Source organism: Pelophylax lessonae, assembly GCF_965119305.1.
Source record: "Pelophylax lessonae genome assembly, chromosome: 2".
NCBI classification, from domain to species: Eukaryota; Metazoa; Chordata; class Amphibia; order Anura; family Ranidae; genus Pelophylax; species Pelophylax lessonae.
Genome location: NC_138769.1, coordinates 21,635,562 through 21,661,476, shown reverse-complemented (window position 1 = coordinate 21,661,476; position 25,915 = coordinate 21,635,562). Strand labels below are relative to the sequence as shown.

At 43.3% G+C, this 25,915-nt stretch overlaps 1 protein-coding gene across 1 annotated transcript in view; it reads left to right on the top strand.

The window, feature by feature from the left end:
- Positions 1 to 25,915, top strand: part of LOC309547925 (uncharacterized protein) — a gene marked incomplete at both ends in the record, with an annotated part of 104,317 nt that overhangs the window by 49,551 nt on the left and 28,851 nt on the right. The window contains one exon of the mRNA XM_082247923.1: positions 25,128 to 25,454. Within this exon, the coding sequence (XP_082104049.1) occupies positions 25,128 to 25,454 (327 nt within the window). The remainder of the gene's footprint in view (positions 1 to 25,127; positions 25,455 to 25,915) is intronic.

The following is a 25,915-nucleotide window of genomic DNA, read 5'->3' as shown; positions in this document are numbered from 1 at the left end:
AATCCTAACCCTAATATTAACCTCTAATCCTAACCCTTATATTAACTCATAATATTGACCCCCAACCCAAATATTCACTCCAAACCCTAATATTCCTAGCCCTACCATAACCCCGAACCCTAATATTAACCCCTAACACTAATCCTAACCCTAATATTGCCCCCAAACCTGATCCTAGCGCCTAACCCTAACTCTAACCCCATAACCTAACAAAATGAATACATAAAATAGAAATTATAATTAGAATACATAAATTAGATTCTAACCATAACCTTTAACCCCTAACCCTGACCCTTAACCCCATAAAAAGTAAAAATAATATATAATAATAATAAAAAAATAAATAATAAATAAAAGCGCATGAAAAAGCCTAAAAACATAGCAACAAATGGCAAAACAGATGATAGTTTTCCCCCTATTGGCTAATAAAAAAAAAATGCCAAAGCTCAAAAATGCTTTAAAAACGCTGTAAAAAAAACGCTAAAAACTGCAACGCTCAGGTGTAAATGCAGGCTTTAATTAGTGCATGGATGGGGTTCCGCTACTTTCACACCTATACGTGTGTATGTGTATATATACATATATGTGTGTGTGTGTATATATACCCCTACACAGAAGTTCAGATGTCATGCCTGCCTCCAAAGACGCCCAAAAAATGATCAATAAACGCCTGCAACAAAAACGCCCAGGTGTGTTTTTTCAGGCGTTTATTGGGCATTTTTGGGCGTCTTTGGAGGCAGGCATGAATCTGAACTTCTGTATAGGGGTATATATATATATATATATATATATACACACACACACACACACACACATATACATATATATATATATATATATACACATACACACATATAGGTGTGAAAGGAGCTGAACCCTATCCATGCAAATTATTTAAATAGCGCATGGATAGGATTTCGCTCCTTTCACACCTATATGTGTGTATGTGTATATATACATATATGTGTGTGTGTATATATACCCCTATACAGAAGTTCAGATGTCATGCCTGCCTCCAAAGACGCCCACAAAAAAGCCCAATAAACGCCTGAAACAAAAACGCCCAGGTGTGAAAGGAGCGGAGCCACTACCCTGCTCTACTGCAATTCTAATACAAACAATCTTTTTCTTCTTGCGGTCACCCTGACATGGAAGGGTTTGGTCACCCTAGCATAGCAGTCAGAGTCAGTTCACCCTACACTACACTATGGTCACGCTGACACTTAACACTTTCCCTACAGAAACTAGATTATTGAATCTAACTATAGTGGTATATAGTACCCTAACTACACTGCATATCCCTTTCCTCACACTAATAATTGCTAAATGACACTTTTGCAGCAGGAGTAACAGAACTGCTTCCACTCTCTTCCACAGCCCCTGTATTGCAATGCTAGAGATTTGGCGGGGCTATCTTATATACTGGGGGGCGTATTCACTACTGATTGGCCTCTGGACCCCCTAGTCACTCCAATTAAATTCCTAGCATCCTCCTGCCCCCTCAATTGGCTTTTACTGATGTTTCTGGTCCAATCATGGGCTTTTAAAGCCCAGTTCCTGTCCCATTGCATTTTGGTCGGTTCTGGTTGCCGAATTCCGAACTTTTTCCGCAAAAAGTTTGGAATTCGGCCGAATTTCGAACAGTCAATGTTCGGGTCGAACCGATGGTCGACCCGAACCATTCGATCATCCATAATCTTCATCATCTGGAACAGAACCTTAACTTAGTGGCAGCAAAAAAGGGTTAATTATGGAGAAAAATATAAAAGAGGGATTTTAAAAAAAGTATTGTCATTGTAAATATTACCCCCATGCAGTTATCAGATTATTTTATTTTATATGTATATATATATATATATAGATATATATATCTATATATATATATATATATTTATTTATTATTTTTGGCATTAGTAGGCTTTACATCTGTCAGTATCTAGAGATTAAAGTCGCCAATGTCGGTAAGCCATCGTATGACACATATCCAAAGACCAGCGACCAATCCATGAGCCTGTACAACACACACACACACACACACACAGTTGTGTCATCTGGTGGTGACTTTAAGCCCTTGACTTCTGCACAGCCAATAAAATGCAGCTTCCCGATAACATCCTAACAGCTAGAGCTGCATCTGCCACTTTGCTTAGAGGTGTATTTATAAAAAAAAAAAATACAGAGCTATTTGTCCTGCAAAACAGCATGCACATGCTGGCAAAATCGAATGTTACAAGGCTATTTTCTCTCCAGTATAAACGTTCTTCAGTCATAGGAATAGGATGAATAAGATAAATGCTGTGTTATGGCCACAAGATAGAGCTGGTGAACAAATACTTATTTCCTATGAGATAAGTGAGTAAGGTATTGGCTCTCAGTCTTTACATATTTCCTATGATCATCAGCGCCATCTAGTGGCCAAAAATGTAGCAGTGCTATTAAACCTTAAAAACCCTGTGTACAATTATTGCAGCTTCCAGATAACACCCTAAATGACTGCAACAGCCAGAGCTGCATCTGTCACTTTGTTTAGAGGTGTATTTATAAAAAATAAAAAATACAGAACTATTTGTCCTGCAAAACCGCATGCACATGCTGGCAAAATTGAATGTTACAAGCTATTTTCTCTCTAGTATAAACGTTCTTCAGTCATAGGAATAGCATGAATAAGATAAACGCTGTGTTATGGCCACAAGATGGAGCTGGTGAACAAATACTTATTTCCTATGATCATCAGCGCCATCTAGTGGCCAAACACTTAGCAGTGCTAATCATCCTAAAAAAACATGTGTACATTCATTCTAGGAAAATGCTGGCAAAATCAAATGTTATTAGGCTATTTTCTCTCTAGATCGGACGTTCTTCATTCATAAGATGGGCATGTAGTCTGGTATGGTTCAACGGGGGGGGGGGGGGGGGGCACACTCTACCTCTCACCTTTTACTGGTCAGCTAGGCTGCATGCTGGGATAAGGGTCTGGTATGGATTTTGGAAGGGGGGGGGAGTAGGCCGAGACTTAGGGGTGAGGTCACATCATTTGAGGTGAGAACCCAACTATAATGGGGGGGGACTCATCGTGGGGGGTACTTCTGAACCGGAAAGGATTTTCCCCCTTAATGACCAGGCCATTTTTTGCAATTCGGCTCTGCGTTACTTTAACTGACAATTGCGCGGTCGTGCGACGCTGTACCCAAATACAATTGATGTTCTTTTTTCCCCACAAATAGAGCTTTCTTTTGGTGGTATTTGATCACCTGTGTGATTTGTTATTTTTTTGCGCTATAAACAAAAAAAGAGCGACAATTCTGAAAAGAAAAAAAAAATTATAATATTTTTTACATTCTGTTATATAACATTCCCAAAATAAAAATTTTAAATCAAAATTTTTCATCATTTTAGGCCAATTTGTATTCTGCTACCTATTTTTGGTAAAATAAATCCCAATAAACGTATTTTGATTGGTTTATCGCGTCTACAAACTAGGGGAAAGATTTATGTCATTTTTATTTATTTTTTTTTTACTAGTAATGCCGGCGATTTTTAGTGGGACAGCGTCATTGCAGCGCACAGATCGGACCCCTAACTGACATTTTTGACACTTTTGGGGGGGAACAGTGACATTACTACAGTAATCAGTGCTAAAAATATGCACTGTTACTGTAATAATGCCATTGGCAGGGAAGGGGTTAACCTAGGGGTGATCAAAGGGTTTATTGTGAGCCTAGGGGAGTGCTTTCTAACTGTATGGGGGCAGGGCTTGTGAAATGATCATAGAGACCTGTGATCCTACATAGAAGGATCACAGGAACTCTGTGATCATTTCAGAGAGAACAACGGTCTGCTGTGTTTACAACAGCTGCCCATCCTTCTCTCTCAGCAGGGAGTGATCGCGGGTGCCCGGTGGCAATCGCAGCCGCCGGTCCCGTCGATCGGCATCCCCGCTGCCCGCGCTCTCGCCCCCCCCCCAGCACCACTCCCGCAAACTGACATGCGCAGCTGAGCCAGCCTGCCACAGTATATATGCGGTGGGCGGTCGGCAAATGGTTAATATTTTTATTTTTTTATTTTTATATTTCTTTGATTGTTTTATATGATATTATTTAGCACAGCACTAAGGTTTGTTTTAGTACGGGGGGGGGGGTAGATGTCACACTTTTTCCCCCCTAAAAATACATACCAGATCCTTATCCCTGATAAGGGTCTGGTATAGAATTTGGGGAGGCCCCATGCCTTTTTTTTCTATGTCGGATCCCCCTTGATGTCCATACTAGACCCTCATAAAAGGATAAGGGCCTGGTTGTATATTTAGGAGGAACCCACACCATATTTTTTTTTTACGTGGGGTGCCCCATTTACACCTGTATCAGGTCCTCATCAAGGTAAATGGTCTAATATAGATGAAGGGAATCCCTGGCCCTTTGTTTACAAGGAGCAGCCGGGATGCTCCCGGCACAGTTAACGGCGGCTATTGGAAAGCCCCCAATTTGTCCTTGCTCCCGATTGCTCCTTATTCCTAAATGCTCCCTGTGATGGGGAGCTTTCAGATCATGTGGCAGCCAATCACAGCGGTCACATAACCATAAACCCCCGCCCCTCCTCCCGCAATCAGAAACCCCTTAAAGGGCCAGAAGGTGCCGGTGCTCTGTCAGAATAGCGCTACCTATCAGGTTCTACTACCGGAAGTGACGTACGGACAAGACCAACTTACTGCGCATGCGCCATGCGTTCCAATAGGTTTCCTAATGTGACAGAACACAAAGCAGCTTTGGACATCTTCTTACACCCATGCAAGTCCTGAATTTTATATTTATTTTAGCAGTAAACTAACCTTTATACTGAATCACAGGGCACTTTCATTTTTTATTTTTTTTTATAGATGATTAATTTATTTAATTTTTTGATTTTTACACTGTTGCTTTGATTTTTTTTTTTTCTTTTATCACTTTTATTGCTTTCACAAGGAATGTAAACATACTTGTGACAGCAATAGGGATGTGATAGGTGCTCTTTATTGGAGGGATCTGGGGTCAATATCAAATATCAAAATCCCTCTTTTGCACTTGAAGCATTCCAAAACGCCAAGATTGGCATTTTTGAATACTTTTGATTTTCAAAAAATGCCGCCGATGACGCCCCCCCCGGTAACCCTGAAGTAAAGACATATCATTGCTTCCAGGTTACCATAGCGGAGGTCCGATCAAAGCCAATTCCGGGTTTATATGGATCTCTGGCTGGGAGCTCGGGTCTCCTGGTGGGACGGGAGAGCTTGAGCAAGACACAGAAGGCTGTGGATGTCCCTTCCTGCTGCTTGTAATAGCAATCAAGTGGCTAGTTAGCCTCTCTGATTGCTAATACGAGACAGCCGACCGCCAGTTCTAAAAAACAGTACTGGTGTGGTACCTGCAGCTGCACTCATCACCCCGGTACAACCACTTGAAATCAAATGATGTACCAGGTATGTAATTTGTCATAAAGCGGTTAAAATCACTGGACAAGGTCATCCAGAGCCCAGGGCAAAGATGCCAAACTGCATCTTGCGCCCCCCCTTCCCTTAAGGTAAGGGTCAGGGCGCTCCCATCTCTGCAAGAAATCATTGTGCCCAGGGCAGTTTTTCCTCCTGCCCACCCATTGTCCCGGCCCTGCCCTCTTGCCTCACATTCCTGTTTTAGTTGACATTGGGAGGACCTCTGGGTGGTCTTCTGCTGCTCATATTTTGCCTTCCCTGGTTCCCTGCTCCCACCTTGCCAACATGCTAATGACATTTGTCACGGAAGCCTAGGGAAACTGTATCTGGAGTGGAGTCAACGTGACCTTCCCCAGGGAAACATTTCAGGGGGTGGTGGTGCAAGCTTAAGGTTTGAGGCTGAAGTAAAGCTCCTGACCAGTGCCAGGACAAGGTCATCCAGCGCCCAGGGCAAAGATGCCAAACTGCGCCCCCCCCCCCTTCCCTTAGGGTTAGGTTCAATCCCTGCGATAAATCCCCTTGTCCCTGCCCTGCTGCTTCCCACCAAATGAGTTTCAAAAAATACATTTTTTGGGCTTTGGTACCCTCCCCCCCCATGTGATTTTTTTTTTTGTCAATCCCTTGCCTATTAGCCTACAAAATTGCCATTACTGTTTCTTAAATTTTGGTTCCTACTGACTTCAGTGGTGTTTGGATTTTGGCACCCGAACTTTCATTGAGTTTCTGAACTCTCCCCGAATTTGAACCCTCAGGAATGTAGGAAGATTGTAGAATGATGGTGGTTTACTGAACGCCATCCGTGGGACAATATTATTATTATTATTATTATACAGGATTTATACAGACAATAATCAGTTCCTCTGCCTTTCTGAGGAACTGGGGATGTACAGTATCTACAAGCATTGCGTTACATGGATGTCGTAAGAACTTCTGCCATATGACTATGACAACATATTAGTGTACACAATAAAAAAAATCCCCTTTAGTCCGGGTTCATGCAGGCTGTGCTTGATGCATTTTTTCGGCTCCTTTTGTGGTGCGTTTTTAAACCCTTAATTTTGATGCATTTTTGCATGCAGTTTTCATGCATTTTGTACCCCATACTTAGGCACAAGGGGGGTGGGGGCGGGATCTGGGCCCCCCCCCCCTTGTTAACCACTTCTGGACGGGAAGGATTTGCCCCCTTATTGACCGGCCATTTTTTGCGATTCGGCACTGTGTTACTAAATCTAAATTTTTCATCCTTTTAGGCCAATTTGTATTCTGCTACATATTTTTGGTTTAAAAAAAGAAAAAATCGCAATAAGCGTATTCTGATTGGTTTATGAAAAAGTTATCGTGTCTACAAACTAGGAGAAAGATTTATGTCATTTTTTTTTTTTTTTTTACTAGTAATGGTGGCGATCAGCGATTTTTAGCGGGACTGCGACATTGCGGCGGACAGATCGGACCCCTAACTGACATTTTTGACACTTTTGGGGGTACCAGTGACATTACTACAGTAATCAGTGCTAAAAATATACACTGTTACTGTAATAAAGACACTGGCAGGGAAGGGGTTACACAGTGATGAGCAAAGGGATAAGTGTGAGCCTAGGTGGTGTTTTCTAAATTTGGGGGGCGTGGCTTGTGAAATGTTTATAGAGACCTGTGTTCCTATATAGAAGGATCACAGGCGCTCTGTGATAATTTCAGAGAGAAGAGCTGTCAGTTGGGTTTACAACAGCTGACCGTTATTCTCTCTCAGCGGGGAACGATCGCGGGTGTCTGATGGCAATGGATCGGCATCCATGCTGCCTAGTGGGGACGGGAGCACGGCGGCGGCAGCAGCACGTGCTCATCCTCTTAGCACCACGTATGCGACCGACGTAGGGCTACGTCAGTTTGCGCAGGAGAGCCAGCCTACTGCAGTAAATGTGCGGCGGGCGGTGGGGAAGCAGTTAAAGGAGAGTTTCAGATTCCAATAAGCCCCCCACCCGCACACCCCAACAGCCACAGCCCAGGGTTGTGGGAAAGAGGCCCTTGTCCCCATCAACATAGGGACAAAGTCCTTTGGGTGAGGGTATGCAGCCTGGTATAATTTGGGGGGTTTCTTGCTCATCCCCTCGCTTTCCTAACCTGCTGGGCTGCATGCTCGCATAGGGGTCTGGTATGGATTTGGGGGGGATCCCATGCCATTTTTTTAAATTTTGCCATAGGGTTTCCTTCCAAACCCATACCAGACCTGAAGGGCACGGTATGGATTTCCAGTTTTTTTTTTTTTTTTGCCAGCAATTGTTTTTTACACCCCTGCTGATGACTCATCGGTTGTTATGGGTCTTTCTTTGTGCACTGATCCAAATCATTTGGTGGAGGGGGATAATGGTGTGGGGTTGTTTTTCAGGGGTTGGGATTGGCCCCTTAGTTCCAGTGAAGGGAACTCTTAAGGCGTCAGCATATCAAGACATTTTGGACAATTTCATGCTCCCAAATTTGTGGGAACAGTTTGGGGATGGCCCCTTCCTGTTCTAACATGACTGCGCACCAGTGTACAAAGCAAGGTCCATAAAGACATAAATGAGCGAGTTTGGGGTGGAAGAACTTGATTGGCCTGCACAGAGTCCTGACCTCAACCCGATAGAACACCTTTGGGATGAAGACTCGCAGAGACTGCGAGTCAGGCCTTCTCGTTCCTGACTTTACAAATGTGGTTATGGAAAAATAGGCGCAGGCAAAGCGCTGGCACCGGCAGTGTGCTGCCAAGTTTTCTGGACAACAGGTTTGTGCCCTCCGCCGGCCACGCTACAATGCTGCAGAGCATCCTGCAATGATGTGCCGAGAACCAACCAGGCAGCCAATCCAAAAAGTAAGCAGATGGGCATCTACCGATTAATCAGCTAATCCGGTTGGGGAGGCGGGGGGTAAGGTTAATTAATTTCCAATGGTATTTAAAATATGCAGCATGAAGGGTTTATTGTATTAACCCCTTTATGCTGCAGCTTGTAGGGGTTTATCAACACTGACACCACTGCCACTAATGCAGCACAAAGAGGTTATGTACCGGACAATGGTCACTAATGCATTAATCCCCTTCATGATGCATATTTAAAATACCATTGGTAATTAACCTCTTCATTCCTACCCTATAGCTGAAAGACGGCTACAGTGTGGGCCTAAATTGCCAGGAGGGTGCCCATTTACATCCTCCCGGGCATGAGCTGCATACGTGCTCCCTGCGGGCCGCACGCGGCTAGCTCTGTGATCAATGAGTCATTGAGACTCGGCTGATCACAGACCGGTCCCTTACCAAGTGATCAGCTGTCAGCCAATGACAGCTGATCACGTGATGTAAACAGAGCCAATAATCTGACAGCGTAAGGGGAAGAAAGTGCCACCTTTAAGTACCAACCAGTGCCACGTATCAATGCCCACCAGTGCCACCTATCAGTGCCACCTATCAGTGCCCAACAGTGCTGCCTTATCAGTGCCTATCAGTGCCGCTTTATCAGTGACTATCAGTGCTACCAATCAGTGCCTCATCATCAGTGCTGCCTATCAGTGTCACCAGTGCCTATCAGTGCCACCTATCAGTGCGCATGAGTGCCAGCTATCAGAGCCCTTCAGTGCCGCCCATCAGTGCCGCCCATCAGTACCACCTATCAGTGCCCACCAGTGCTGCCTTATCAGTGTATCAGTGCCGCTTTATCAGTGCCTATCAGTGCCACCTTATCAGTGCAGCCTATTAGTGCCCATCAGTGCCACCTAATCAGAGCACATCAATGAAGGTGAAAAATTACCTGTTTGCAAAATTTTATAACAAACTATAAAAACAGTTTTTTCAAAATTTCCAGTCTTTTTTTTGTTTGTTCAGCAAAAAAATAAAAACCCCAACAGTGATTAAATACCACCAAAAGAAAGCTCTATTTGTGGGAAAAAAAATGATAAAAATGTCCTTTGGGTACAGTGTTGTATGACCGCGCAATTGTCATTCAAAGTGCGACAGCACTGAAAGCTGAAAACTGGCCTGGGCAGGAAGGGGGTGAAAGTGCCCTCACTTTGGCCCATTGGGAACGGAATACTGTAAAATAAAAGTGGTTTCTTTTTTAATACCCAAGTACTGAGCACGGAGATCTTTCCAACCTTAATATCATAACAGGAAAAGTCATCCTGGCAATGGCATTTAACCGGTTCCAGACCGCCCACCGCAGTTTTACTGCGGCAGGCAGCCCCCCCACACGAACTGACGTAGGACTACATCGGTCGCGCGCCTGGTGCTGGGGGGCGAGCGCACGCCGGCGGCGGCACACTCCCGCCCCCACTAGGCAGCGGGGATGCCCATGCACGGGGCAGGCGGCCGCGATTGCCACCGGCCACCTGCGATCGCTCCCCGCTAAGAGAGAAGGACGGTCAGCTGTTGTAAACACAGCTGACCGTTCTCTCTGGAATGATCACAGAGCGCCTGTGATCCTTCTATGTAGGATCACAGGTCTCTATGGTCATTTCAAAAGCCCATCCCCCCACAGCTAGTAAACACTCCCCTAGGCTTACATTTAACCCCTTGATCACTCACTAGGTTAACCCCTTCCCTGCCAGTGTCATTATTACAATAACCATGCATATTTTTAGCACTGATTACTGTAGTAATGTCACTGGTCCCCCCAAATATGTAAAAAATGTCAGTTAGGGGTCCGATCTGTCCACCGCAATGTCGCAGTCCCGCTAAAAATCATAGATCGCCGCCATTACTAGTAAAAATAAATAAAAATGACATACATCTTTCTCCTAGTTTGTAGACGAGATAACTTTTGTGCAAACCAATCAAAACACACTTATTGGGATTTTTTTTACCAAAAATATGTAGCAGGATACAAATTGGTCTAAAAAGATGAAAACAATTAGATTTTTAATTTTTTTTTTTTTTTATATAGCAGAATGTGAAAAATATATATTTTTTTCCAGAGTTGTCACTCTTTTTTTGATTATAGCGCAAAAAATAAAAAATCGCAGGGGTGATCAATAGGGATGATCGAACGGTTCGGGTCGACCATCGGTTCAACCCGAACATTGACTGTTTGAAATTCGGCCGAATTTCGAACTTTTTGCTTAAAAAGTTCGGAATTCGGCAACCAGAACCGACCAAAATGCAATGGGACAGGAACTGGGCTTTAAAAGCCCGTGATTGGACCAGAACCATCAGTAAAAGCCAATTGAGGGGGCAGGGGGATGCTAGGAATGTGATTGGAGTGACTAGGGGGTCCAGAGGCCAATCAGTAGTGAATACGTCCCCCAGTATATAAGATAGCCCTGCCAAATCTCTAGCACTTTAATACAGCGCTGTGGAAGAGAGTGGAAGCAGTTCTGTTACTCCTGCTTCAAAAGTGTCATTTAGCAATTATTAGTGTGAGGAAAGGGATATCTAGTGTAGTTAGGGTACTATATACCACTATAGTTAGATTCAATAATCTAGTTTCTGTAGGGAAAGTGTTAAGTGTCAGGGTGACCATAGTGTAGTGTAGGGTTAACTGACTCTGACTGCTATGGCAGGGTGACCAAACCCTTCCATGTCAGGGTGACCGCCATAGAAAGCCATAGAAAAAAGATTGTTTCTATTAGAATTGCAATAGAGCAGGATAGTGACTTCGCTCCTGTCACACCCGGCTTTTTGTTGCAGGCATTTATTGGGCTTTTTTGTGGACGTGTTTGGAGGCAGGCATAACATCTGAACTTCTGTGTAGGGGTAAATATATACACACACACACATGTATGTATATATACACATAGACATATATAGGTGTGAAATTAGCAGAACCCTATGCCTGCGCTAATTAAATAATTAACAGGCATAGGACTTCGCTCCTATCACACCTTATTATTATTTCATTAGCGCAGGCATAGGGTTCTGCTACTTTCACACCTATACATGTGTGTGTGTGTGTGTATATACCCCTACACAGAAGTTCAGATGTCATGCCTGACTCCAAACACGTCCACAAAAAAGCCCTATAAACGCCTGCAATAAAAAGCCGGTTGTGAAAATAGCGGAGTCACTATCCTGCTCTACTGCAATTCTAATACAAACAAACTTTTTTTTTCTGGTTCTGGACATGCTACAGAGCTGAAACTTCACAGGTACACTTTTTAGACCCCCCAGACACTAAATCCAAAGAAATATCTTTTTTTTCAATAATTTTTTCAATAATTGGCTCTCTATCAAAAATGAAAATTTTTAAGAACTTTTTTTGTGTGATTAATAGTCCCTGGGGCATGACCCAGAACCCTAGGCACTTTTTAGGGGCATTTTAGGGCTTCAAAATGGTGTTTTTGGATTACCGAAGTTTGGGTCCCATTGATTTCAATGGGGTTCTGAAATCGGGGCCGAACTTTCAGGAAGTTCGGGTGTTCTGGTCAAACCGAACTTTTCAAAAGTTCGATCATCCCTGGTGATCAAATATCACCAAAATAAATCTCTATTTGTGGGAAAAAAAGGACATACATTTTATTTGGGTACAGCGTCGCATGGCCGCACAATTTTCCGTTAAAATAACGCAGTGCCGAATAAAATGGCCTGCTCATTGATTGGGCAAATCCTTCAGGTCCAGAACTGGGAAATCTTCATCAAAGTGTCACTTGGTCACCTGGCTTAATGTCCTCCAGCAACACCCTGATGGAGAACCGAGCCCAGCAGAGGGATGACCTGACCTTTCCTGACATTTGTTTTGTCAGTTTCCTTTAGTGGTGGATATATTGTTCAATATTAATAAATGGTAACCAGATAAGTTGTAGGATGATTATGGTTTACCAGACACAAGACGTGAACTTGTACGACACATGACATGAGTCAATTTCCTCTTTCTTTTCTAAAGAACTCTGGTTTTCCTCCACTAACATTTACATCACATTATATGGATGTTGTAAGTTCTGCCGCATGATTATGACGAGATACTGTAAGAGAAAATCCCCTTTATTTTACAGTGTAACTACATTCACAACTTTCTATTTCCCTTTTGTAAGGTGGGTGAAAGGTTTAAAGCCCCAGTTGGGTGCTAATTGCTGTATCCGTCCCTATTGGGGTCCCAGCAGAGACACAGACTAATACAAAGATACAATTTAACGGGTTGCCGACCGCCGCAAGTACATATACTGCGGCAGTCAGCCCCGGCCAGGCAAAGTGGCGTATGGGTACGTCACTAGCCTGTCACTTGCTTGTGAGCCAATAGCGGGCGAGCGCGTGCCCGCGGAGGTGCGCGCCCGCCCCGGCTCGTTCCCTGGGATGTCCGTGCGTGTGACCGGCGGACCCGATGTCCGCCGGTCACTCGCAATCGTCCGTCGTGAAGGGAGAAAGGCAGGCGGCTAATGTCAACAAGCCGCCTGTCATTCTCCCCTGTGTATGAATAGTGATCATACGGTTCTACTATGTAGGACCGTTGATCACTGTTCCTACACCAGTAGCCATGTCCAATCACAGTTAGAAGCACTCCCCTAGGGACACACTTAACCCCTCCTTCCCCAAAAAAGTTAACCTCTTCCCTGCCGGTGTCATTTTGCAGTAACAGTGCATATATATAGCACTGATTACTGTAGTAATGTCACTGGTAACCCCCAAAGTGTCAAAAATGTCAGTCAAGGGTCCGATCTGTCCACCGCAATGTCGCAGTACCGCAAAAAAAAAAAATCACAGATCGCCGCCATTACGCGTTAAAAAAAACCCACCAAAAATGACAAAAATCTTTCCCTTAGTTAGTAAACGCAATAACTTTTGCGCAAACCAATCAAAATACGCTTTTTGCAATTTTTTTTTTACCAAACATATGTAGCAGAAAACAAATTGGCCTAAAATGTTAAAAAAAATTGATTTTTACATTTTTTTTTTGGGAATTTCACATAAAAAAATGTGAAAAATATTGTTATTTTTGCAAAATTGACGCTCTTTTTTTGTTTATAGCGCAAAAAGTAAAAATCGCACAGGTGATCAAATACCACCAAAAGAAAGCTCTGTTTGTGGGAAAAAAGGATGTCAAATTCGTTTAGGTACAGCGTCGCACGACCGCGCAATTGTCTGTTAACCACTTTACCACCGGAGGATTTTAATGTCTTACGTCCAGGCCACTTTTTGCGATTCGGCGCTGTGCGACTTTAACTGACAATTGCGCAGTCATGCGACGCCGTACCCAAACGAAATTTACGTCCTTTTTTTCCCACAAACAGAGCTTTCTATTGGTGGTATTTGATCACCTGTGCGATTTTTACTTTTTGCGCTATAAACAAAAAAAGAGCGTTTATTTTGAAAAAATAACAATATTTTTCACATTTTTTTATATGAAATTCCCCCCCAAAAAATGTAAAAATCAAAATTTTTTTAAATTTTTGGCCAATTTGTTTTCTGCCACCTATGTTTGGTAAAAAAAATCACAATAAGCGTATTTTGATTGATTTGCGCAAAAGTTATTGCGTTTACTAACTAAGGGAAAGATTTCTGTAATTTTTGGTGTTTTTTTTTAACGCGTAATGGCGGCGATCTGCAATTTTTTTTGCGGGACTGCGACATTGCGGCGGACAGATCGGACCCTTGACTGACATTTTTGACACTTTTGGGGTTACCAGTGACATTACTACAGTAATCAGTGCTACAAATATGCACTGTTACTGTAAAAATGACACTGGCAGGGAAGGGGTTAATTTTATTGGAGAGGGAGGGGTTAATGTATGCCTGGTGCTTACTAACGTGTGGGGGGGGAGGTGACTGTGTGACACAGGGACAGATCGCATGTTCAGCTATGCTGAACACTGCGATCTGTCACTCCCTGTGTCTTAGGAGATCCACCCGCTCTGTTTACACAAGCGGGCGGATCTCCAAACTAGATTCCCCGACTCCCGCTGTGACTGAACACAGCAGGAGCGAGCCTCCGGCGGCTCGCGCGTGCCGCCCACAAGGGGCGGAGTCCAGCGACGTAGGTCTACGTCGCTGGATGATAACGAGCCACATTGCTGCAGTAGCAGCAATGTGAGCGGAGGCCAAGTGGTTAAAATCACGCAGTGCCGAATCGCAAAATAGGCCCTGGTCAGGAAGGGGGTAAAATCTTCCGGGGCTTAAGTGGTTAAGGAATTAGGCATTTTTTTCTCATACAGGTACATCTCATAAAATTAGAATATCTTAAAAAACTTTATTCAGTAATTTATATCAGTGAAAGTGGTGTTGTTGCCCTTGGATGGAGGTTTGGTGGAGGCTTGGTAGCCCTCCTCCTCCGGTGGTGAGGCCAGTGGGGTTGCACTGTGGCCATTTCATGGTGGGACATCTTGGAGCTATAAAGTTGACCTTCATCATAGGTCTCGTGTTTCAAACAGTCAGAATGCCTGCCTATGGAAACCCCTGGGTCAAACAAGGGGTGATCCCATCTGTTACGATGCTTCAACCTGTTCCCTTTTCCCTAGTTTTCCCTTCTTTCCTTTTTATGTCCCATAAGTTTGTAGTTCTTAAAGCCCCAGTTGGGTGCTTATTGCTGTATCCGTCCCTATTGGGGTCCCAACAGAGACACAGACTAATACAAAGATACATTTTAAGGAATCAGGCATTTTTTTTTCTCATACAGGTACATCTCATAAAATTAGAATATCCTCAAAAACCTAATTTTTTCAGTAATTTAAATCAGTGAAAGTGGTGTTGTTGCCCTTGGATGGAGGTTTGGTGGAGGCTTGGTAGCCCTCCTCCTCCAGTGGTGAGGCCAGTGGGGTTGCACTGTGGCCATTTCATGGTGGGACGTCCTGGAGTGATAGAGTTGGCCTTCATCATAGGTCTCGTGTTTCGAACAGTCAGAATGCCTGCCTATGGAAACTCCTGGGTCAAACAAGGAGTAATCCCATAAGTTACGATTCTTCAACCTTTTCCCTTTTCCTTAGTTTTCCCTTCCTTCCTTTTTATGTCCCATGAGTTTGTAGTTCTTAAAGCCCCAGTTGGGTGCTTATTGCTGTATCCGTCCCTACTGGGGTCCCAACAGAGACACAGACTAATACAAAGATACATTTTAAGGAATTAGGCATTTTTTCTCATATTAGGTACATCTCATAAAATTAGAATATCTTAAAAAACGTAATTTATTCAGTGATTTATATCAGTGAAAGTGGTGTTGTTGCCCCTGGATGGAGGTTAGGTGAAGGCTTGGTAGCCCTCCTCCTCCGGTGGTGAGGCCAATGAGGTTGCGCTGTGGAGATTTTCATGGTGGGACATCCTGGAGTGATATTGTTGGCCTTCATCATAGGTCTCGTGTTTCGAACAGTCAGAATGCCTGCCTATGGAAACCCCTGGGTCAAACAAGTGGTGATCCCATCAGTTACGATGCTTCAACCTTTTCCCTTTTCCCTAGTTTTCCCTTCCTTCCTTTTTATGCCCCATGTGTTTGTAGTTCTACATTCTGATGCATTTATCTCTGTTACATTATTCGCAAACCCTCATACTGTAAGTAGGGTATTGTTGGCTACCATGTGTTCTGTTTCGCAAATAAAGATTACATTAAAATTTATAGGTGAAGTTGATCCAAGGAATATCTGATTGCATCTCGGGGGATCAGAAGGGAATTTTTTTCCCCTGCTGTAGCAAATTGGATCATGCTTTGCTGGGGTTTTTTCACCTTCCTCTGGATCAACTGCGGGTATAGGATTTGTTTATGGGATTGTATGGTTGGGTTTTCATTACTGTTTTTTGTTTTTTATTGGTTGAGCCAGATGGACTTGTGTCTTTTTTCAACCTGACTAACTATGTAACTATGTAACTATCTGTCCATGATATGTGAAAGAACATTAATCTAAGACGCTTGTGACGGTGTTCACCGTCACTGGAATTTAAGGACAGATGGGTGATGGTTTGGATTGCTTCGTATTTGTCAGCAATGTCTCCATGTAGAAATATGAAGATTTTATTCCCTGTACAGTATGAGGTCCCTGACCAGGAAGTACAACTCCTAAAATGGTCATTCCAGGAAGTTCAATGTGGAGACTGACTGTCTAAAAATGTTGCTTTTGTCTGAGGTGGCTTTCCATTCACCTATTGTCGGGTGTGCTAATGAACCCACCTGTTGTCTGCTAAGGGATGTATTGACACTCAGAGTAATGTGTATTGGGGGCTCGTTATGGAACCATTGTTCTGTGTCTGGCTGTTGTGTGCATTGATTGCCCCCTGGGGGCTTCTGTCTCATTACACATAACAGTCCATCTGGTCAAGCTATCGGACCAATCCCTGCTGACTCATTTGCAAGTCCTCATTTGCATGGCTAAGGAGGACCTGAAGGGGAACTACAGGTACTTTGCAATTGACCAATAGGAGGGTGGTTGTTGGGGGCAGGATGTTCCAAATTCTGTATAAAAGTGTGTTGTGTACTTCCAATAAAGGTCCTCCTGTTTGAACTTACATACAGCCTGCCTGGTGTTTGTTCTAATGGATTCCGAATGGCACATAGCTGTAGTTCGCATGCCGGAGCCTTGGTTGACCGAACCATCAGACGTTGCGATCTGCAAGCTGACTCACTAGAAGCAGAGGAGTGTTGGGAGAGCGGAAGCAAGCGAGCAAGGGTCTCGTCACAACGCTATTTAGAACATTGTCCTTACATTGTATCTCCACTCCTAGCTTTGACCTCTGCTATTAAAAGTTATGACTGTATCTGCATAGCATCTCTGCTCCTAGAACTGATCTCTGCTATTAGTAACTGTTATTGTTCCTACATCATACCTCCACTCCTAGACCTGACCTCTGTTATTAGAAATCATGATTGTCCCTACTTCCTCCTTCCATTCCTAGGCCTGAACTCTGCTTTTAGGAAACACTACTGTTCATACACCTAACCTGCACACCCAGACTTTGCCTCTGCTGTTGGAATCCATAATGATTCTTATGTTGTCCCTTCACTCCTAGACATGACCTCTGCAATTGGAAACCATATCTATCCCTATATTGTACCTCTGCTCCTATCCTAGACCTTACCTCTGCTGTTGGAAACCGTGACTGTTCCTACATCATAGCTCCACTCCTAGACCTGACGTTTGCTTTTAGAAATCAGGAATTTCCCTACACCAACCTACATGCCTAGACTTGACCTACATGCCTAGACTTGACCTTTGCTATCGAAGCAATTACTGTTCTTACATCGTACCTCCACTTCTAGACCTGAGATCTGCTGATGGAAACCGTGACTGTCCCTACATCGTACCTCCACTCCTAGACCGACCTTTGCTTTTAGAAATCAGGACTGCCCCTACACCAACCTACATGCCTAGACTTGACCTTTGCTATTAGAAATCATGATTGTTCTCACATCGTACTTCCATTTCATGACCTGACCTCTGCTAACGGAAACCATATCTGTGTCTATATTGTACCTCTGCTCCTAAATGTGAATTATGCTATTAGAAACTATGAATATTCCTAAATTTTACCTCTGCTCTTAGACCTGACCTCTGCTGTTAGACAAGTAAAAACAAAACCTCCTGCGCTCAAGTGCTGTCTGATGAAGTAGAAAGAGGTGCACTACAAACTCAGATGTAGAGAGAGCTGTTTGGTCTTGCTGCCCCCTTCAGGATCAAGGGTATCCAGAACCACTGGTAGAAAGGACAAAAAAGAAAAAGAGGGGTGCACCGACCTAGTGCATTACCATAAAAACATTTATTAAAATATTAAAAATTGTACAAAGTACTCACAAAACTGGTGTGATACAACACACATCGAGAATAGCATATACAGTCTCCAAGGTAGCCAGGTCCCGATTGTGACGAATTGGCATGCAGATGGTCGCATGGGGCTGCTATGGCTAGGCTGACGCGTTTCAGGGGCGAACCCCCTTCCTCAGAGCCAGATGAAGTGCTGCTAGATCACAAGCCGAACGGCCGAAGGCTAAATGGGAGTAGACCCCACCTCTTCCTGCTCTGCCCCAACCCCAAGGGCGGGGCAAAGGGGAGGGGAGAAGGGAAGAAAAGGGAAGAGGAGGGGAGAAAGGAAAGGGAGAAGAATGAGACGGAAGAGCATTCTTCTCCCTTTCCTTTCTCCCCTCCTCTTCCCTTCTCCCCTCCCCTTTGCCCCGCCCTTGGGGTTGGGGCAGAGCAGGAAGAGGTGGGGTCTACTACCATTTAGCCTTCGGCCGTTCGGCTTGTGATCTAGCAGCACTTCATCTGGCTCTGAGGAAGGGGGTTCGCCCCTGAAACGCGTCAACCTAGCCATAGCAGCCCCATGCGACCATCTGCATGCCAATTCGTCACAATCGGGACCTGGCTACCTTGGAGACTGTATATGCTATTCTCGATGTGTGTTGTATCACACCAGTTTTGTGAGTACTTTGTACACTTTTTAATATTTTAATAAATGTTTTTATGGTAATGCACTAGGTCGGTGCGCCCCTCTTTTTCTTTTTTGTCCTTTCTACCTCTGCTGTTAGACACCTTGGCTGTCCCTACATCGTATATATTGGTATGAGTCTCGCGCTGTCTGGAGAATCTATGTGTGTAAGCTCCCTTAATGCTGCGTGTACCTGTTCTGTAAACCATACAGTGTGAGGTATATATTGGAGGGGGAGGGGTACCCCTCCCCCTCCAATATGTTCCTACATCGTACCTCCACTCCTAGACTTCACCTCTGCTATTGGAATCCATAACTGTCCTTACAGTGTACCTCTGCTCCTAGACTTGACCTCTGCTATTGAACCCATAACTGTCCCTACATCGTACCTCCACTCCTAGACTTGACCTCTGCTATTGGAACCCATAATGGTCTTTACATTGTATCTCCACTCCTAGACTTGACCTCTGCTATTGGAACCTTTAACTGTCTTTACATTGTATCTCCACTCCTAGAGTTGACCTCTGCTATTGGAATCCATAACTGTCCTTACAGTGTACCTCTGCTCCTAGACTTGACCTCTGCTATTGGAACCCATAACTGTCCCTACATCGTACCTCCACTCCTAGACTTGACCTCTGCTATTGGAACCCATAGCTGTCTTTACATTGTATCTCCACTCCTAGACTTGACCTCTGCTATTGGAACCCATAACTGTCTTTACATTGTATCTCCACTCCTAGACTTGACCTCTGCTATTGGAACCCATAACTGTCTTTACATTGTATCTCCACTCCTAGACTTCACCTCTGCTATTGGAATCCATAACTGTCCTTACAGTGTACCTTTGCTCCTAGACTTGACCTCTGCTATTGGAACCCATAACTGTCCCTACATCGTACCTCCACTCCTAGACTTGACCTCTGCTATTGTAACCCATAGCTGTCTTTACATTGTATCTCCACTCCTATACTTGACCTCTGCTATTGGAATCCATAACTGTCTTTACAGTGTACCTCTGCTCCTAGACTTGACCTCTGCTATTGGAACCCATAACTGTCCCTACATCGTACCTCCACTCCTAGACTTGACCTCTGCTATTGGAACCCATATCTGTCCCTACATTGTACCTCCGCTCCTAGACTTGACCTCTGCTTTGGAACCCTTAACTGTCCCTACATCGTACCTCTGCTCATAGACTTGAGTTCTTCTAATAGGAACCACGACTGTTCCTACATCCTACCTCTGCTCCTAGATCTGACCTCAATTATTTGGAACTATAAATGTTCGTACATCACACCTCCATTCCTAGACCTGAACTCTGTTATTTGAACTAATGACTGTTCCTACATCATACCTCCACTCCAAGATTTGACCTCTGCTATTAGAAATCATCACTGAGCCTACACAGTACCTTCACTTCTGCACCTGACCCTTGCTTTTAGGATCCATGACTGTGCCTACATTGTACTTTCCCTCCTAGACCTGACCTCTGCTATTAGAAGCCATGCTTGACCCTGCATAGTACCTCCACTTAACCTCACCTATTGAAAGTTATGAATATCTCTGCTCCTAGACCTGACCTTTGCTATTAGAAACTGTGATTGTTCCTGCATTGTACCTGCACTCCTAGACCTGACCTCTGCTATTTGCAACCTGCTTTTAGTATTGGAAGTCTACAGTTTAGAGATTGGAGGTGTACAGTTGCGCCCTTGAACGGAAAATGCGTACGGTACCTCTTTTGAGTAGAATATTTAACCACGGGAAGGGAAACAGTAAACCACAATTTAAAAACCAAGGGTAATACATTTTTGTTTTTTCTTTACCATTTTGACACATTTCTATTTTACCTGAAGCAAATATATGTCAGTTGTTTTAAAACATTTCAGTTTTTGATCTACCTGTGAAACTCACAAGCTTGAAAATGATTTTTTTTCTCATTTATGGGATGCATAGTAAGAAAGGCAATATAAAAACAAGCTAACAGGTCCTACTCTTCTTGCTGTATTATATAAACTATATTGCCAAAAGTATTGGGACGCCTGCCTTTACACACACATGAACTTTAATGGCATCCCAGTCTTAGTCCGGAGGGTTCAATATTGAATTGGCCCACTGTTTGCAGCTATAACAGCTTTGACTCTTCTGGGAAGGCTGCCAGGGGAAGGGGCATGTGGAGGATGAAATACTATATTTATATATTTTATATATTATATTTATATATATTTTTTTTACCTTTTTAACTGCTCTGTTGGGTGGGGGGGGGGGGGGGGCTTTGATGAAATATCAGGGTTCTAAATAGACCCCAAATGTTTCACTTTTGAGACACTATGTGGTTTGGTGCATGTGAAAATGTATGGGTTAGCAGATGTGTGGGGGTGCCATTAACAATTAATGGCACTATCGCAGGTCTACTAATGGATAGTGTGTTTCTGTGTGTGTCAGGAAACCCACAATTTTTTGGCTGACATGCAAAAGGGTGTGAATAGCCTTATAGTGGGCTCACACTGGTGCACTGAGGTTTGGCCACCGTGTGATTGTATGTGCAGTTTACCTGGATTTTAGGTGCATTTCTATTGAATTCTATTACACAGTGCGTTTTATAAAACCGCATCAAAGATGCAGCATGCAGGACTTTGTTGCGCTTTCATGAAAACGCGCTTTGTAATAGAAATCCAATAGAAATGCACCTTAAATCCAGGCAAATCGCACGTACAATCACACTGTGGCCAAATCGCAGTGCACAGTTTATTAGGGATAAGAAAGAGTGCTCTTCATTAACACATATTGTTACTACCCAGACCCAGAAATCCACATTATCACATTTGCCCTTATACCACAAAAATGATTGCTTATATCAGAATAATCTCAGAAATCCATTTTCTTTATCTTAACCACTTTACAACCGGAGGATTTTGCTGTCTTCCGTCCAGGCCACTTTTTGCGATTCGGCGCTGTGCGACTTCAACTGACAATTGCGCGGTCGTGCGACGCCGTACCCAAACGAAATTTACGTCCTTTTTTTCCCACAAACAGAGCTTTCTTTTGGTGGTATTTGATCACCTGTGCGATTTTTACTTTTTGCGCTATAAACAAAAAAAGAGCGTTTATTTTGAAAAAATAACAATATTTTTAACATTTTTTTATATGAAATTCCCCCCAAAAAAGATGTAAAAACCAATTTTTTTTAAAAATTTTTGGCCAATTTGTTTTATGCTACATATGTTTGGTAAAAAAAATCACAATAAGCGTATTTTGATTGGTTTGCGCAAAAGTTATTGCGTTTACTAACAAAGGGAAAGATTTCTGTCATTTTTGGTGTTTTTTTTTTTAACGCGTAATGGCGGCGATCTGCGATTTTTTTTGTGGGACTGCGACATTGCGGCGGACAGACCGGACCCCTGACTGACATTTTTGACACTTTTGGGGGTACCAGTGACATTACTGCAGTAATCAGTGCTATAAATATGCACTGTTACTGTAAAAATGACACTGGCAGGGAAGGGGTTAATTTTATTGGAGAGGGAGGGGTTAATGTATGCCTGGTGCTTACTGACGTGTAGGGGGGGAGGTGACTGAGTGATTCATGGACAGATCGGATGTCCAGCTATGCTGAACAGTCCGATCTGTCACTCCCTGTCACTATGGAGATCCGCCCGCTGTGTTTACACACAGCGGGCGGATCTCCAGACTCGATCCCCGACGATCGGGTAAGAGCAGCGGCGATCGCCGCTGCTCCTCCCCTGGCCCGACTCCCGCTGTGAATGAAAACAGCGGTAGCGAGCCTCCGGCGGCGCGCAAGCGCCGCCCAGAAGGGGGAGTGTCCAGTCACGTTAATACTACGTGACTGGACGATAACGAACCACTCTGCCGCAGTAGTATTACTGTGAGCGGTTGCAGAGTGGTTAAATTTAACGAAGCAAAAAAATAAAAACTAAAATAAAAAAAAAAAGCACCCCCAGTGTTAACCTCCTTCCCTACCAGTGTCATTAGTACAGTAACAGTGCATATTATTTAGCACCGATTACTGTAATAATGTCACTGGTCCTCAAAAAATTTCAAAAATGTCAGTTTTGGATCTGTCCTCGGCAAAGTCGCAGTCCCGCTAAAAATCGCTGATCGCCGCCATTACTAATAAAAAAAATAAATAAATAAAAAGTCCATAAATCTATCCCGTAGTTTGTAAACGCAATAACTTTTTCACAAATCAATTAATATACGCTTTTTGGGATTTTTTTTTAACCAAAAATATGTAGTAGAATACAAATTGGCCTAAACTGATAAAATTCGATTTTTTAAATTTTTTTTATTGGGAATGTTTTATAGCAGAAAGTAAAAAATATTGTTTTTTTTTCAAAATTGTCGCTCTTTTTTTGTTCATAGCGCAAAATATAAAAACGGCAGAGGTGATCAAATACCACCAAAAGAAAGCTCTATTTGTGGGGAAAAAAAAGGACATCAATTGTATTTGGGTACAGTGTTGCATGACCGCGTAATTGTCAGTTAAAATAACGCAGTGCCGAATCGCAAAAAATGGCCTGGTCATTAAGGGGGAAAATCTTCCGGAGCTGAAATGGTTAAAGCGGTGTTCCAGCCTCCCCCTCCAAAAATTAAAAGTCAGCAGCTACACACACTGTACACACAGTGCACATACTGTAGCTGCTGTCAGTGCGGCAGTCAATGCTCTCTTCGCATTATTGGAAACCGTGAGTGCACCTGGTTGGGCGGCCTTCCCATACTTGACATACTTGCCAACTGTCCCGTTTTTACTAGGACAGTCCCGGCAAATAGGAGCCTGTCCCGGGTAATTTACATTGTCCCGGCAATTTACTTATTTACATTTTGCACTTTATTTATATTTCCATATTACATTTTTTGTACGGTCACACCTGAGCACATTTGACATTTTAGAATTGCGATGAGAATTTTAAACTTTAGGCAGAAGTAGTGCAGCTGAATGGGAGAATTATTCCAACTCTGCTACTTTGGCCTTAAGTTTGAAATTCCCTTTTCAGTTTCCTGTAATTCTCTCTATATTGAGTAGACCCTATAATCTGATGATAAGTAGGCGGAGATTAATTATGTGGAGTGGGCGGAGCTTCAGGGAAGTGGGTGTGGTAATTGATAGCTGTGCTGCAAAGTGTCCCTGGAATTTTTTTTTCAAATGTTGGCAACTATGTTATGAACCATTGCTGTACTATTTCAATACAAGTTTTTCATTGCATCTGGCTGTGTGAATGATTACTGCGCTGCACCCCCACCTACAAACCTGCCAACCCTTCCCCACTACAAAATACAAAACTAGCAACAAGGCTTTGGCTGCAGTGCCTCTTTAATCAGTTCTGGACCGGAAGGATTTTCCCCCTTAATGACCAGGCCATTTTTTTGTGATTCTGCACTGCGTTACTTTAACTTACAATTGCACAGTGGTGCGACGCTGTACCCAAATAAAATGTATGTCCCTTTTTTCCCACAAATAGAGCTTTCTTTTGGTGGTATTTGATCACCTCTGTGATTTTTTTTTAATTTTTTTAATATTTTTTGCACTATAAAACAAAAAAAAGGAGCGACAATTCTGAAAAAACAAACAATATTTTCAATTTTCTGCTATATAACATTCCCAAATAATAAAATTAAAAATCAATTCTTTTCATAATTTTAGGCCAATTTGTATTCTGTTACATATTTTTGGTAAAAAAAAAATCCCAATAAGAGTATTTTCATTGGTTTGCACAAAAGTTATCGCATCTACAAACTAGGGGAAAGATTTATGTCATTTTTTTTTAAATTTTTGCTAGTAATGGCGGCGATCTGCGATTTTTAGCGAGACTGCGACATTGCGGCGGACAGATCGGACCCCTAACTGACATTTTCAACACTTTTGGGGGGACCAGTGACATTACTACAGTAATCAGTGCTAAAAATATGCACTGTTACTGTAATAATGACACTGGCAGGGAAGGGGTTAACACCAGGGGCAATCAAAGGGTTAAATGTGTCCCTAGGGGGTTCTTTCTAACTGTGGGGGGATGGACTTGCTGCATGAACACGGAAACATGTGTTCCTAAATAGGAGGATCCCTGTGTTCAAAACTGACAGAACAGCGGTCTGCTGTGTTTACAATGGCAGACCGGCGTTCTGTCTCCACTGGGAGCGATTGCGGGTGCCTGGCAGCAGTTGTGGACGCCGGACCTGCTGATTGGCTTCCCCTGTGGCGAATGGGAGTGCGCACGCGCCCCCCGCGAAGCGACTAACAGGTACGTAGTTTCGCGGGACAGAGCCGACCTGCCACAGTAAAACTACGGCAGCTGGTCGGTAAGAGGTTAATGTGCTAAAATATCCATCTGCTGATAATGTTGTCTGTTTCCTTTACAGATCTGGCGTCCATTATCATTGCTGAAGGAATTTATTTGGGTGCTACAGTGACCCTAAACTGCCTGGAGGGATGCAATAAATCAGTGACCAGTGGCAACATAACTCTGATTTCATGGAGAAAAAACAACATTTCTCACATTCTGCTGTTCAGTACAAGACTAAAACCGAATCAGAGATTCTCCAACTTCTCAGAGCCCAAATTCTCCTTTCAGGATCCGACCACACTCCGGATTACAGACGCTCAGCCCAGTGACTCCGGGAATTACACCTGTCAGTTATCAACAAGCACTGGATACTGTGAGAATACTTTCCCAATTATTGTATCTGGTAAGTGTATGGCTTCTGAATAGAAATTTAGATGATTTTTACTGAGAACATTTGACTAATGATGTGTTAGTGCCGGTTCACACTGATGCGATCACAGAAATCGCATGTAATTCAGAGCGCACTGCTCCTAAAATCACATGTGATCTCTGTGCGGTGCAAATTCAGCCATACAGTTTGAATGGCTGAATTCGCACCACAATGGCACTGAAACACGCACAGGACCCTTTTTTTTTTTTGGTCCGCAGCAGAATCGGATCGCATGGTGGTTAACACCAGTGCGATCCAATTTCTGTGCAAACTGTCAGATCGCACTGCGATATGTGATCTGATCTGGGGGGCCTCGTTAACCACTTAAGCCCCAGCCCTATTTCGGACACTTTTTGTTTACAAGTTAAAATCAGTATTTTTTTTTATATATATTTTTTTGCAAAGACTCTGGAGAATAAAATGTCGGTCATTCC